General features: G+C 34.6%; 1 protein-coding gene across 1 annotated transcript in view; it reads left to right on the plus strand.

The window, feature by feature from the left end:
* Nucleotides 1-16,496, plus strand: part of TMEM168 (transmembrane protein 168) — a 46,364-nt gene that overhangs the window by 12,564 nt on the left and 17,304 nt on the right. Inside the window, exons 2-3 of the mRNA XM_007944181.2 lie at nucleotides 11,685-11,827; nucleotides 14,570-14,844. Coding sequence (XP_007942372.1) covers nucleotides 11,685-11,827; nucleotides 14,570-14,844 — 418 coding nt within the window. The remainder of the gene's footprint in view (nucleotides 1-11,684; nucleotides 11,828-14,569; nucleotides 14,845-16,496) is intronic.

The raw sequence follows: 16,496 nt of genomic DNA on the forward strand, positions 1-16,496 counted from the left end.
AAGGAGGGGTCGCTATGAGTCGGGGCCGACTCGACGGCACATAACAACAACAACAACAATGCTGCTAAGAATCTTTTCATGTACTTGTTGGCCATTTGAATGTCCTCTTTGGTGTAAATGTCTGCTCAAGTCTTTTGCCTTTTTTTGTTGTTAAATTGTAGAAGTTTTTTTAAATAAATCTTGGATAATTTTTAATAAATTTTGGATGGACTCTTCCATGGTTTGTGAACATTTTCTCCCCATCTGTGGATTGTCTTTCCACTTTTTTGACAAAGTCTTTTGATGAACAGAAGTACTTAATTTTTATGAGGTCCCATTGATCTGTTTTGTCTTTTGCTGCTTGTGTTTTGTTATCTTACATTTTAACCATTTTTAAGTGTATAATTCAGTGGCGTTAATTACATTCCCAATTTTTTTTTCCTTACGTTGCACAACCATCACCAAGGATGCCTTTAGTTTTATTTTTTATCTGATTTCTTTTGTAGTTATGCCTATTTTAATATGTTTATTGGTTCTTCAGGTAGCTAATTTCCAAGATGATCCTCAGTAATTCCCACATCCTAGTATTTATACCCTTATCCAGTCCTCTCCAACATTGTAATAAGTTTGGTGCATGTGACAGATAATGCATATGACAGATAATAATAATCTCACTTCTGAGATTGTATTACAAAATTAGATTGTAAATCTGTGGCTTACCCTCTCTTGGATCACTTGCAATGGGGGAAGGGTCATAAAGATACTCACTCAGCCTGTGGAGAGGTCAATGTAGTGAAGAGTAGGAACCTCTAGCCAGTAGCTAGCAGGGAACTGAGACTTGTTGACTATTGCATGTGAGTCAACTTGGAGGTGATTCTCCAGCCCGTTAAGCTATAAGAGAATACAATCCTGGCTTACAGTTTAATTGTAACCTCGGGAGAGATCTGAGCTAGAACCTCTCAACAAAGCCACTCCTGGATTCCTGACCTTCAGAAACTGTGTGAGATAATAAATATTTATTATGTTAAGTATTTGTTTAAAGTATTTCTTAGGAAGTCAAATGTACTTTTATTTTATTTTACCCTGGAAATAAAACCAACCAAAGAAACGCCATGAGGCTAAACTGCTTAGGCTTTCATTCACCAAATTGGGCTTAGCCACTTAACTTTAAACTATTTTTGCATATGAACATTTTTTTTTAATTTTACTTGGTTTAATAATGAAAATTTTTTTCAGTAAGGTAAAATTTACATATAAAAATTTACACTTTTAGTGTACAATTCTATAATTTTGACAGATAGATCTAGTTGTGTAGCCACTACTAACACAATCAAGGTATAAGACAGCTCCATTACTCATCAAAATTCCCTCCTGCCCCTTTGTAGTCAAATTACTTTCCCAACCCTCAGCACTTGGCAACCACTGATTTTCTGACCCTAGAGATTTTCCTTTTCCAAAATATCATATACATGGAATCATAACATGCCTTTTGAGTCTGAGTTCTTTCACTTAACATGATTCATTTGAGAGTCATTATGCTGTTGTATATATAAGTAGTTATTCCTTTTTATTGCTGAATAGTATTTCATGGGATAGATGTACATCATTTTATCAGACTCAATTGAGGAGTATTGAGGTTGTTTACAATTTTTGGTAGTCATGAATAAAGCTGTTTTGACTGCTAACTAGAAAGCTGGTGGTTCAAACCCACTCCTGAAAGGAAGGTTGGGCAATCTACTTCCATAGCGATACTGCCTTGGAAACCCAAGGAGGGGTCTCTATGAGTCAAACCTGACTCAACGGCAGTGAGTTTTTTTTTTTTTTAAACATTAGTTTGTGTGTTTATAAACTAATGATAGAGTTTTGTGAACCTAAGTTTTTACATGGTACAGAATTGCTGTATCATAGGGAGCTCTGGTAGCATAGTGGCTAAAGCACTTGACTGCTAACCAGAAGGCTGGCGGTTCAAACCCACCAGCCACTCCTCGGAAGGGAGGTTGGGCAATCCTACTTCCGAAGTGATACTGCCTTGGAAACCCAAGGAGGGGTCGCTATGAGTCGGGGCCGGCTCGATGGCAAATAACAACAACAACAAAATGCTAAGCATATGTTTTACTTTATAAGAAACTGCCAAACTTTTTGCATTTCACCAGCAGTGTGTTAGAGTTCCCATTGCTCCATATACCTTCCAGGGCTTGGTATTATCTATGTATTTCTTTTTTAAAACCATTCCGATAGTGTGTAGTAGTAACTCATTATGGTTTTATTTTGTATTTTCTTGTCAACTAATAATGTTAAGCATCTTTACATGCACTTATTTGCCATCTTTATGTTTTGCCATCTTTATGTTCTTTAGTGCCGGTCCAGATCTTTTTGCTAATTTTCTAATTGGGTTATTTTCTTAATATTGAATTCTCAGGCTTCTTTATTCTAGATACAAATCCTTTATCAGGTACATGACTTGCAAATATTTTCTCCCAGCATATGGCTTGTCTTTTCATTCTTTTACCGTGTTTTTAGAGAGTAGAAGTTCTTATTTTTGATGTAGTATAATTTATCTTTTTTTTAATGAATCATTTTTAAAGTCATATCTAAGAAATCTTTGCCTGACCTTATTTGAGTAAGATCTTTTCCAAAACCTATGTGAATAGCTTTTTTTTGTTGTTGTTTGTTAGTTTCACTGAGTTTAATAACATTTTCACAATGAGTCAGTAGTATCATTCCAAGGCATTTCCATTTTAAAAAAACACACACACTGGAATTTTACCATTAACTTCTGTTGTGTTTTGTTTATAATCTCATTCTAGCTTTGAACTGCACCATTTGTTGTTTCCTGCAATTTGTATTATGTTCATTGAACGTGCTGTTCGCTTTCCTAATTTATACTTTTTCCTTAAATAAGGCAATAAGAGTTACATAGTACCATATGCATTTTATTGCTCAGCCATGAGCTTTTCTGAAATTATGACAATTGGTAATTCACAAAAGGATAAAAGGGACGAAATTGGCCAGATAACCCAAGAAAACATACTCTAGTCTATATCTTATATTTAGAGATTTTTCTCTAAATTCTTTCACATGAGATTTTTTATGCCTTTCATTGTCATTTACAGATTCCATGGGGTTTAATGCAGTTTTTTATAGAAGCCCTTTTGACCTAAACCAGAAAAGCCATAATCACACTCGAATCCTTTCTAGGGGAGGAAATGGCAGTTACTTTATGGGTTAGATGTTATAACAAGATTGGCCTTACATCTAAAGAAGTGATGGAGTCTGCTCCACCGATCATTTATAGCAAGATACAAGATCAGACATACTACCTCACTGAGCGTGGGGAACAGGGTGTTTTCAAACCTGCTACCCAAATTACAAGTGCACATTTTTCATAACTTTTTGTTTTGTTTCTTTTCCTAAAGTTTTAAGCTGTTTTAGTCTATGTGAGAAGGGTAACACTAATTCTGTTTAATGTATAAGAGAGCCTCTTTTAATTTGATATTTATCACTTCTGCCTCAACCGTATGAAAGCAAAAGTTATAATGTTCCCCACCCCCCTTTAAAACACCAGTGATCTGAATATTGCTTTCTTCATTTCTTCGTGAAGTAAGAACATATTTCTTCTTCCCCCAGCTTATTTTCCAGCTTTTAAAAACTGGAAAAAAAAAAATTTAATGCCTGTAGTTGTCACTTTTTCCTATTTTAATGATATCTTGACCAGCCATTTGTTAGCTGTTTTCTATTTAGTAGCCACCATTCTGTGCACTTTATATGTACTAATTTATTTAATCTTTATGACACTCAGATATAGGTACTATTACTGTTTCCATTTTATAGATGAGAAACATGCTTGAGAGGTAGAAAACTTGCTCAAGGCCACAAAGCTGGTCATGTGAATCCAGGTGAACTGCCTTCACAGTATTCATTCTTAACCACTTAGTTCCATGTAATTTTAGAGGTGAAAATGAACAATATAGATTATTTACGTCTTTATTTTGGCCATTGGGAAAGTAAGACTCTGTAGAGTTTCATTCTTATATCAGTGTTGTTTCACCTTTGTCAGGATTGTTTTCTAAAAATATTTTTATGTTGGTTTATCTCTTTTGAAGCTACTCAGCCAGAGATTCAACTTCTAATGCATCTACTAGGGAATTAACAACTTTACACTAAGATCTACTGATTAGTAACAGTCACTTAGATTAAAAAGTAATAGTCATTTCAGTATGTATTATTTTTCTCAAAATGACCATATTTCAGTTTTTAAATTCTTCATTGCGAATTAAAGATGCTATCTTTTGTGCTAGGCATATTTGACATATTTCTAATCTATACTGTAAGTTCATAAAACAGATATTATCCTCCTTTTATAGATTCAGGAAATTCAAACTCAAAAAGGTTAATTGTTCATGTACAAACAAGTGGTAAGTAGCTGACCTATAATAGTACCAGTCCATACTTTGTCTCTACATAAAGTCATTTGACTTGAAAACTGTGAAATGGTCTTCCTAATGTTCTTAACTTTCCTGAATTAAGCAAAATTGGACAGTTATCTATTATTTGTTAAATCCGGGTTGCTCATATTGAAGACCAAAGTATCTTCATTTATATATTGCTTTGTAACATGGATTTATATCTTTTTTGTCTTAGTTGGGCTTCACTTTCCGTAGATTTCTGTGTATAGTATTTCACAGACTGGCTTACGTAAGGTGAGTCAGACAAAAATGCTTCTAAACCAACAGACAAGAATTATTTCTCGTATATAAATGCCATATTTTTTGTGACATTTCAATATTAGTGACTGTGTGTTTGATACAGAGATTTGATCCTATTACCTGAAAAACCTTAGGAATTCAAATTAAAGAATATTGTGACTATGACTTGAAAGCCCAGCTTAATAAAGAAAATAGCTAGTAACCACTATTTTCCCCTTTTTATTTATTTTGTTGTTCTTGTTGAGACTATACACAGAAAAACATATGCCAAGTCAAAAGTTTCTACATGTACCATGTAGTGACACTGATTACATTTTTTGAGTTGTGTAACCATTCTCTGCCTCCTTTTCTGAACCATTCCTCCCTCGTTAACATAAACTCACTGCTCCCTGAGGTTCCTATCTGGTCTTTGGAGTTGCTGTTATCAACTTAGCTCTCATATAGATAGTTCTTAAAAGAGCTCAGTGCTCAAGGCAGACTTTATTAGTTTAGCTAAACTATTTTTTGGTTTTAAGAAGATTTCAAGGGATATTTTTCTGGTTTAAGTTTTACATATTATCTCAGGGTAATAGTTTCAGGGCTTCCTCTACCCTCCATGGCTCAGAAAGTCTGGAGTTCATGATAATATAAAATTCTGTTCTACATTTTCCCCCTTTTGATCAGGATTTTTCTATGGAATCTGATAAAAATGCTTAGTAATAGTAGCTGGGCACCATCTATTTCTTCTGGTCTTTTATAACAAAGGAAGCAGTCATTCATGTAGGCAATTAGCCATACATAGCCATATCCAAGCCATATCCTTCTCCTATTCTTGACATTCCTTCTACCTCTGTTGCTCCAGGTGACTAGAGACCAATTGTTGTGCCTTGGATGACCTTGTATGAATGCTTGCAAGAGTAGCTGCTGAGGCTACTTACGTACAACCAAACACCTCATGGGATTTGGTTCCTTGGTTTGGAGGTTTAAGGTCATAGTTTCATGGAACATCCCAGTTAATTGGCTTAATAACGTGTTCAGTACCTCTGGTCTATCTCCTAGTTCATTGCATAGTGCCTGGGGTCTTAAAAGCTTCCAAGCTAGTAACTGCTTTTACAAAAAGGAAATTACTTAACATTTTTTAAATTGGTGTGCTGTTGGCATTGAGTGTAACTGCACTGGATTTAAAAAAAAAAAATTACACTTTCAGTGGAATTTTATAGTATTTCTTTATAAAGTCTCAGAAACTTTTAAAGGTTATTTCTAGGCTACAGTTACAGGCTTTGATCAAAGAAGTTGTTCTTATTTGTTACAGGGAATTGTTTAAAATGGAATGGGTATTCCAAAGTAACTAGTGACTTCAGGTTTAAATCTATAGTATAGAGAGGTTTGCATGCCACTAAAACTGAAGCTTTGTGAAAGAGGCAAATGGATAAACACTGTAAATGTATTTTGGTTCTCTCTGGATATATTTGCCATCTGTTAAGATTGTGAATGATTGTGTTCACTTTTTTGTGTGTTTGTTAGCCTGATAGAATGTTTAATATTGTTTGTCTGAGCTTTGGTGGCGTAGTGCCTAAGGCATTTGACTGCTAACCAGAAAGCTGATGGTTCAAACCCATCAGCCACTCCTTGGAAGGAAGGTTGGTCTCTACTCCCTAGTGATACTACCTCGGAAACCCAAGGAAGGTTCACTATGAGTCGCATCCAACTCTATGTTAGTGGGTTTTTAAGCTTGCTAACTCAAAACAGCCTAATAATAGTATTTGTTTGTTGTTGTTGTTATGTGCCATTGAGTTGGCCCTTTTTTTTTTTTTTGATAACAAATTTGTTTTTCAAAATTAATGACAGCATATCATTCTTCATTAACTTCTATTGGTGATAAAAAGCAAATAATGCCACATCACCTAAACTGTGACCAGTAAATCCCTGAATACATACTTACTTTAGCCCTGTTCTAATTATCATCGTTGTTGTTGTATAACTGATACAAGGATATTGAATAACATCAACATCAATTAACATTTTAGATGAAATTTTAAGTTATTTTAACCAGGCTTCCCACTTGAGTCATCTACAAATTGATTGGTAATTGAACTTTATCTTTTATGTAGTCTGTTGCCAAACTATGAACTGCTAAATATCTTTTTTTTAAAGTAAAAACTACAACATATCATTCATTTCACAATAAAAATCTTAGTACTAGTAGCTTTATGGGAACTTTGTTAGCATAGTGGCTAAGGCACTTGACTGCTCACCAGATGGCTGGCGGTTCAAACCCATCAGCCACTCCTCGGAAGGAAGGTTGGGCAGTCCTACTTCCGTAGTGATATTGCCTCGGAAACCCAAGGAGGGGTCGCTATGAGTCAGGGCTGACTCGACGGCACATAACAACAACAACAACAGCGTTAGCTTTATAAAATTCTTTAATGTAGAAGTCAGTAATACTTTAAGTTACCATTTCAGTGGCAAAATTAAGTTCCCTGTTTCCTGTTCCCTGTTCTGAGAATAACAAATTCCTTAATGCTTATTTGTGAATTTTCTTTAAAGTATACATTTCTTCTCTATGTCAAGAAATGCCCTGGTAACTCTTGGAACATGATAGATGTTCAAACACTTGAAATTTTCACTCTAGCCATTAATAAACTAACTATACTGATATTAGAATTAATGTACAGGGTTTGTTTTTTTAGAAAGAGGATGCTATTTCCTTGAAATAGTTTTATTTAAAAATCCTATAATTATGTTTTGTCGAACAAAACTAAATAAATTCAACATAACTATAAGATTATTGAGTAGACTAGTTTTATTTGCCCAGAACATTTTCTTGCATATGTTTAGATAGCAACGCATCTTCATTTAGAATTCTTAACACTACTGTTACTTCCATAGCTGCTTCACACATCTAATTGGCTGGCCTCTGATTGCATTTGAGTTAGCATAGTGTCTAAGGCACTTGACTGCTAACCAGAAGGCTGGTAGTTCAAACCTACCAGCCACTCCTTGGAAGGAAGGTTGGGCAATCTATTTCCGTAGTGAAACCGCTTAGGAAACCCAGGGAGGGGTTATTATGAGTCGGGTCCGACTCGATGGCATGTAACAACAACAACCACCACTGTAAAGGATAAGATGGTGAATTACTTAGCATCTCTGTTGCTGTCTTGATCAGAAAGGTTTTAGTTTTGGGACATGAAAGGTAGAAATATGAAAGTCATAATATTGTTTGTTATTGACAGTTGTTGTTATGTGCCATCAAGTCGGCCCCAACTCACAGGGACCCCTCCTTGGGTTTCCAAGGCAATATCACTATGGAAGTAGATTGCCCAACCTTCCTTCTGAGGAGTGGCTGGTGGGTTTGAACCGCCAGCCTTCTGGTTAGCAGTCAGGTGCCTTAGGCACTGCACCACCAGAGCTCTTACTGTTATTGACTAGTAATTATTTTATATGAATGTTTGACATAATTTGAAAGTAATTCTCTTTGGTGAGTAAGTTGGATTCATCAAAGCATTTTCTATTAAAATGGAGTAACATACATAATAGAAGTTAAAGAAATTAAAAAGAAAGCAATGAAATTATCATTATTTGCAGATAATTACCTGGCAAACCTAAGAGTTAACTGAAAAACTAGTTTTAAAATGCTAGCATAGTGGCTAAGGCACTTGACTGCTAATCAGAAGGCTGGTGGTTCAAACTCACCAGCCACTCCTCGGAAGGAAGATGAGGCAATCTACTTCCGTGTTGATACTGCCTCGGAAACCCAAGGAAGGCTCGCTATGAGTTGGGTCTGACTCGACAGCACATAACAACAACAGAGTATATTTGTGAGAATGCTTGTTGTTGAGAAATGTTTTGCTCCTTTAAGGTTGTAAATTGTTGTTGTTGTTAGGTGCCATTGAGTTGATTTTTGATTTGAAAAGACCCCATGTCAGAGTAGAACTGCCTCATAGAGTTGTCTAAGACAATGTTTACAGGAGCAGGTCACCAAATCTTTCTCTTGCAGAACTACTACTGGGTAGGTTTGAACAGCCACCCTTTCAGTTAGCAGCTGAGCACTTAACTGTTGTACCACCAGGGCTCCTTAAGTTATAAATTATGTTTTTGATAAGAGATTGCTTTTGCTTACTGTTCTAATTTTTGTTAAACCAGCCAGTATAAAAATTACACAAATTCTTGTGGACTTAGAAAAGCATATCACATTATATAAGTTACATAAAAACAAATGGTGTTTCTAGTGCAAATATGGGAGCTCTGGTAGCATAGTGCCTGAGGCACTTGACTGCTAACCAGAAGGCTGGGGATTCAAATTCACCAGCCACTCCCCGGAAGGAAGGTTGGGCAATCTACTTCTGTAGTGATACTGCCTAGGAAACCCAAGGAGGGATCTTGATATCACATAACAATAACAAGTGCAAATATAGTTATTAATACCATTATGATAGCAAAGGATAACATACAAGTATATAAAAATCAATAGCCTAGAAATCAATGATCAGTTAGAAAATGTAGTGGAAATGATCCCATTCATAAGAGCAAAAGAAAGATAAAATGCCTAATGAAAGAAAGAAACATGAGACTTTTACAAATAAATACTGTAAAGCTCCACTGAACATTATAAAAGGCAACTTGAATAAATGGAAAAACAGCCATGCTTTCTAGGGTAGGAAGACACAACACTGTGCCCTGAGGACACTTAGTATAAAGGAAATGGTTTTAAATGCTGAACTGCACTTTTAGTGCCCTTAAGGGGAGCAAAAAATCAAAGCCCAGGGACTCTAGAGGTGAAATCTCTAATTGTCTCTCATTTTAAGCTAAGACACTGAAGGAAAAATGCAGAGCCCATATGAATTATAGTCCCCTTATGAGCTTGCATCCTGGCCGTGTGTCTTCCTCAGTAGTCCTATCTTGATTAAATGGCAAGAAGATATGGACACTAGTAATGTCCCCAACTGTTTGGAAGAAACAATAGTCCTCTTTTGAAGAAGATATTATTCTAGGCTTCAAATTAGCCATATAATGATTTTCTTTTTACATACAGTGCTCAGCTCATACTGTAATCATGAATATACACATACATTTACATACGTGACATCAAGAGCAAGAAGCAACAGAATCTGAAGACAATAAACAGACCTAAAAGTCTTACAGTATTGAAATTATCAAGCATAGAGAAAAAACCCTTATACTTACAAAGTTGAAAGAAGAAAAGCAAAGATAGTAAATAATGATGGGGAACTGTAAAGTATAAAAAGTGACAAGGCAAATTTGAATAAGAATCAAACAAATTTTAGAATTTTTTTTTAAAAAAGCCCTGAAATTAACTCACTGAACAAGTTTAACAGATTAGACAAAGCTGAATAGAGAATTAGTGAACTGGAAGATGTAATTCAGAAGAAGTTGTGCACAAAAGAGCACAGAAAAGGAAATACTGTACAGAAAAAAATAAAACTCACAGAAGATACATTAAGAATATGTACACGTAACATTGAATGTAAAACAAGCTCTTAAAAAAAAATAAAAATAAAAATGTACAATAACCACCACCCTGCAAGAAAAAGAGAGATCTAATCTGTGGTTGGCATCCCAAAAAGGGGAAAAATTGAAGGCAAGGAAAATATTTGAATGTATAGACAAATACATCAATGGAAGAGAATTGAGTCTAGAAATAGATCCATGAAACTTCATATATGACAAAAATGGCATCAGAGTAATGAGGAATGGTTGATATATTCAGTAATTGGTGCTTAGATAGTTAGATGTTCATATAGAAAAAGATGACATTGAGCTCTTGTCATAAACAAAAATCAGTTACATTTATAGACCTAAGTGTGAAGGGCAAACCAATATAGCTTTTAGAAGATAATGTAAAATACCTTCTTGACCTTTGGGTAAGAAAGATTTGTAAGACACAAAATGACTATGTTACAGTTAAGAATTTATGTTAAGCAAAAAAGAACATCAAGGGAGCCACTGGGGAGAAGGTATTTGTAACACGACCAACAAAAGATTTTTATCTAAGATATTTTGAGAGAAAAACAAAACTATAAATCAGTAAGAAAAAGACAGCCCTGTGGAAAGTTGAGTAAAATATTTAACACCTTACCAAAATGAAATTCAAATGGTCAAAGATAGCCTCATCAGTAAGCAGAACTTTGATATTTATTCTAGCTTTGTTTATAGTAATGGAAAATTTAAGCAGTCTAAATACCATAGTATATCTATGCAGTAGCAATGCAGAAAGAATATGAAATAACATAAATCTTCTAAAGAAATATAAAATATAAACATATATATTAAATTGGTCCTTTAATTTTTTCTACTTTTTTATTGCAATTACTACCTTATTTGCCCTCTCTTAATATTTCTTTTGTCTCTGTGCTTTGCTTTCTCCTCTTAGAATGTATAAATATCCTTAATATTTTCTTTTTGTTTTCACAGTTTTGAATTTAGTCATACAGAGAGACTAGAATTTTTTGAAGAAAAACTGTGTTTTAAATTTAATTAAATGTAAGAATAGAATTAATTTTAATAGCTTTAGGATCTTTTTTTCTTTTTTTAAGATTTTAGTCTCAATATGTGGACTTCTCTTTTTATGGGGAAAGCAATGAGCCCTTTCTAAAGTTCTCTTTCTGGTAACATAAACATTAAAAATTATTTGGAACATGTGAGTTTTATCAGGAAAGGATTTGTTTTCTGGCTGTCATATGGAAAGAGGTGATTATTTTTGTTTTTTAGTTGGGGTGGGATATTATTTGACAAATGGGGGAAAAACAAAAAAGGTATGCTCTGTTTGTTTTCTGTGACTTCCAAGAAATGTAGAGATAAATTGAGGGCTTGTTTCGTTAGTCAGCTCATCCGTGTATACTTGACTGCTTCAGCTTACAACTATTTTTAGATCATTAATTGTCTTTTTTGAAATAGGGGTAAAGTTGTAAATAACAATTTTATTATTTTACATGTAAATGTAAAAATATATTCATGTAGACAAGCATACTGTGTTAACATATCATTGAACATTTCTTTCAGCCAACAAATGGAATCTTCTTGAGCATGTTCCTCATTGTTTTGCCATTGGAATCAATGGCTCATGGGCTCTTCCATGAACTGGGTAACTGTTTAGGAGGAACATCAGTTGGATATGCTATTGTGATTCCCACCAACTTCTGCAGGTACAGTAATGTAGTCACGTAATTACTTGACTCAACATTTTCTTAATACTTCCCTGAATATGACTATAAAATGATACCTCATTTTTCAAAATTATATTTTCAAAATATAATAGTATGTTACATTTCTTCATTTATTCTAGATTTTTAAAAACCTGTATCTGCTTTAAGTAATATTATCTTTAGGATTCAGTTTAAATATTTAAATAACACATTTGAATATTTTTAAAATAAGTATTTTTAGCTTCTATTTAAGCCAGAAATCAGAAAATACAAATGAATTTTCTAAGGTAAGGTCCTAACCTAAAAGGGATATTGTGTTTAAGAAAATGCCATGTAAAATATAATGGAATGTGCACCAAAGAGTCTTAAATTCTAGTTCTTTGTTACCTTGGGCAAATCATAATGCCTGTGATCTTTGCTATCATTAGCCAAAGTGCAAGTAATAATATGTGTTCTGCCCATCTCAGAATAATGTTATGAAGAGCTAATAACATGAATGTAAAAACACTCTGCACATATGAAAATACCACACATATCTCAAGGATTCAAAAGATTGGCAGTGAAGTTTAATAAATATTTGTTTGATTGAAATTTTATTCCAAAATAATTTTTGCCCTAAAATGTGTGGGACATCAGTATGATTCTGTAAATAATGCCACATTTTAATTTTTATATTATAAATACCAAAACTTCAAACCAAACTCACTGCCATTGAGTCATTCCCACTCATGGAGGTCCCCTTTGAGTTTCCAAGGCAGTAAATCTTTACGGAAGTAGATTGCCCAGTCCATGGAGTGGCTGGTGGAGGATTTGACCCCCCAACCTTCTGGTTAGCAGTCAAATGCCTTAGGTACTATGCCACCAGAGCTCAATACCTCTGAAATTTCAGTCCCTATACACACAAACACTCAGCTGCTAACCCAAAGGTTGTTGTTTGAACACACCTAGCAGTGTTGTAGAAGAAAAGACCTGGTAATCTGCTTCTCTTACAGTTGTTGTCGTGTGCCACGGAGTTGATTCCAACTCATAGCAACCCAGTGTGACAAAGTAAGAGCTGCCTCATAGGCTTTTTTTGCATTGGGTGGATTTGAACTGCCAGCCTTCCAGGTAGCAGCTGAGTGCTTAACCATTGTGCTGCCAGGGCTTTGTTAAGATCTTAACCAAGAATACCCTGTGGCGCAGTTCTACTCTGTAACTCATGAGGTCACCACGAGGTGGAATTGTTTCTACGGCAACTAACAACCACCACCACCTCTGAAATCAAGAAAGTTTCTTTGCCATTAATGAATTTTGATGACCTAGCGTTCATCATACTTTTCTAGAGGTAAAAATTTAAAAGTTTTTATCTGAGTTGAAATACTTGTCAAGGAAACTGAAAAGAGACTATTTGCAGTAGATATTTTCTTCCATATTAAGGTTTGATAAAAAATTGAAGGCTATAAAGAGGGGTAAATAGAAGTGACAACTATGCAGAAAGAATGTGTGGAATTAGTAATTTACATAGTTAGATTTTTCTTCCATTGTAATTTTGTTTATTTTTTCCCTTTTTTATGACAGTGAAATGTTACAAACACGGAACAAAATCTTTTTGTTCTTTTAATGAAAACTGAAATGTTAGGAGAATAATATTGATAATACATGAAGCTAAATGTAAAGTTTTCAGAATTCTGAAATTCAAATTCAAATTTCTGGAAAGGAGTGATAGTTATCTCAGTAGTGATAGTGTTTTGATTGTTGGTTTTAAGACTTAATTTGTTGTCTTTACTACAGTACTATTTTACACTCGTTTAAGTATCAGGTCTAAATTTTCAATTTGTATTTAGTAGGTTAAGGTAGTGACTTCAATTTTAATAATTGTTTTAAAATGCAGTATATTAACAGATCATTTCTTCTAAAAGTTATGTACTTTAAGTTAATAAAACTTGAATACAGCTTTATAAAAGGCCCATACTTTTCATTATAGAAATATATAATTTAAAATACTGCTTCCATATTTTACATTAAAATTTTATTTCTCAAGAAAAAAAAATTCTTAATATAAACCTGGGTGTTCTTGAAACTTTTGAAACAAAATGAATATAATAACCTTATATTTTTTAAAAGTCTTGTCCCATATCTGTCATTTGGTAGGCAGAAATGACTAAAGAACAGAGAGTACAAATGTCAATATTTAGAGATAATTATTCTCCCAGCTTTTAGTTTGGTTATTATTTTATTGACAAGGAATACAATTTTAAGAAACCAGTATTGATTGTCCAAGCGTACTTCTTAGCAATGTAGGAATTTTAAAAGATGATTTTAAAAAAAAGAAATCTGCCAGTTAGTTGTTGTTGTTGTTGTTATGTGCCGTCGAGTCGGCCCCGACTCATAGCGACCCCTCCTTGGGCTTCTGAGGCAGTATCACTACGGAAGTAGGATTGCCCAACCAGTTAGTTAGTAGCAGCTATTATGATTCTTGGGAGCTCTGGTTCATAGTGCCTAAGGCATTTTACTGCTAGCCAGAGGCTGGAGGTTCAAACCCATCAGCCACTCTATGGAAGAAAGATTGAGCAGTCTACTTCTATACAGATACTGCCTCAGAAACCCAAGGAAAGGGCACTGTGAGTCAAATCGACTCGATGGCAGTGAGTTTGGTTTTGGTATTATGATTCTTAAATAATCAATTATAAATGATGGATAAAGAGGTGGTAGAGAATGAACACTTCATAAACCACAAAATAATCTTTCTTTGTCCCACTTTAGTCCTGATGGTCAACCAACACTTCTTCCACCAGAACATGTTCAGGAGTTAAATCTCAGGTCTACAGGCATGCTCAATGCCATCCAAAGATTTTTTGCATATCATATGATTGAGACCTATGGATGCGACTATTCCACAAGTGGACTGTCTTTTGATACTCTGCATTCCAAGCTGAAAGCGTTCCTTGAACTTCGGACTGTGGATGGACCTAGACACGATACGTATGTTCTGTATTACAGTGGGCACACCCATGGCACAGGAGAGTGGGCTCTAGCAGGTAAAGTCACTTTTGTCAGTTTCACTGTTGTGAAGGTATACATGTACATAGAAATTTGTCCTTCACATGAGATATTAAATTTCCAGGACTCTGAATTTTCTACTTGATAGTTTACCAAGTATAAATATCATGACTCTATTTTGTTTCTCTTTCCTCTTTAGCATAATTTCCTCTAGTAAAGCTCTTTAGTCTCTAAAGATTTTGAGAATTGTATCTTGTAGTGATTGGAAGAAAAGCTATCTGACTGCTTGATCTGAGATTTATGATGTTTCCCTTTAAGATGTTGTCAGAATTATTTATAGATACAATTTTCAGAAGCTGATAAACTTCTCATTGACAACTAAGAGCAACATTCTAAGTCTTTAAATGTTGTGGATGTGTATTTTCAGCAGTTCTTTACTTGTGAAGTTTTATTTGTGTTCATAAGCTTACCAAAATTTTAACCAGCAGGCTATGTTATGTGGTAGATCAAGAGACTTTGGTTTTGATCCTGATTTGCCACAATAGTGTTATTTTAGGCTAATAGTTAGTTTCTTTAGGCTTCAATTTTCTCATCTGTAAAAGGAATGCGTTAGATTACATACACAATGGAATTCATTTTAAAAGATAAAATTCTATAATGTTCTTTGATGCTTTTCAGTAGTTGAAAAAGTATAAAATAACTTTAGTTTACATGATTTATGGGAGCCAAGGAAACACTTTATTTTCAAGAGTTACTACCAAGGGAAAAATGAGAAGACCTCTGTGTTATATATAAATTTATTTTTCAGTTTTTCCAGCTAGCATAAAGGCCTCTTAAATTAAGAACTTTGTGTTTTGAATTGTTATGTTCTCAGTATCTAGATTACCTTGTTGTTGTTACTGTTATGTGCTGTCAAGTCAGCCCGACTCATAGCGACCCCTCCTTGGGTTAACGAGGCAGTATCACTATGAAAGTAGATTGCCCAACCTTCCTTCCGAGGAGTGGCTGGTGGTTTTGAACCGCCAGCCTTCTGGTTAGCAGTCAAGTGCCTTAGACACTATGCTACCAGAGCTCCCACCTTCTTTTCTTACTGTTACCGAGAGGGGCTAATGCTAGAGCAAGGAGTTAATGTTAAGTCACCTTCTAACAGAATCTTCTGTTTCAGGGTATAATATTTATGGCTCAATGTTCTCTACCACTGCACCCTTTTCCTGCTGGTGAATTTTTTTTTTTTTTTTTCATTTTATTAGTGAATTGTTTAGTGCAGCCCTGCTTATTAATTTTACAGTTACTGTAGATGCCTCTTGGCATTCTTGCAAACTTAGTTGTCAGTAATATTTTAAGCACAAAATGTGACATTTTTGGCATTATATTAGGTTATAAACTGTAGACTTGAGTCCAAATTTCATTATGTGCCAGTCAGTTCATATATGATTTTTAGTAGTTTTCCATGTTATATTTTTATCATCCTTATAAATGTTTAAGGCACCCTGGAAGTGCAGTGGTTTAGTGCTCAGTGGGAGAAAGATGTGTTAGCTTCCATAAAGATTTACAGCCTTGGAATCCCTCTGGGCAGTGGCACTCTATCCTAGAGTAGAAGTTTACCATGAGTTGAAATTGACTCGAAGGCAGTAAATACATAAATGTCTTAATTTAGAAACACAATGTAGGCCTACTCCACAATCTTATA

Source organism: Orycteropus afer, unplaced genomic scaffold, assembly GCF_000298275.1.
Source record: "Orycteropus afer afer isolate SDZICR_OR568_19922 unplaced genomic scaffold, OryAfe1.0 scaffold00007, whole genome shotgun sequence".
NCBI classification, from domain to species: domain Eukaryota; kingdom Metazoa; phylum Chordata; class Mammalia; order Tubulidentata; family Orycteropodidae; genus Orycteropus; species Orycteropus afer.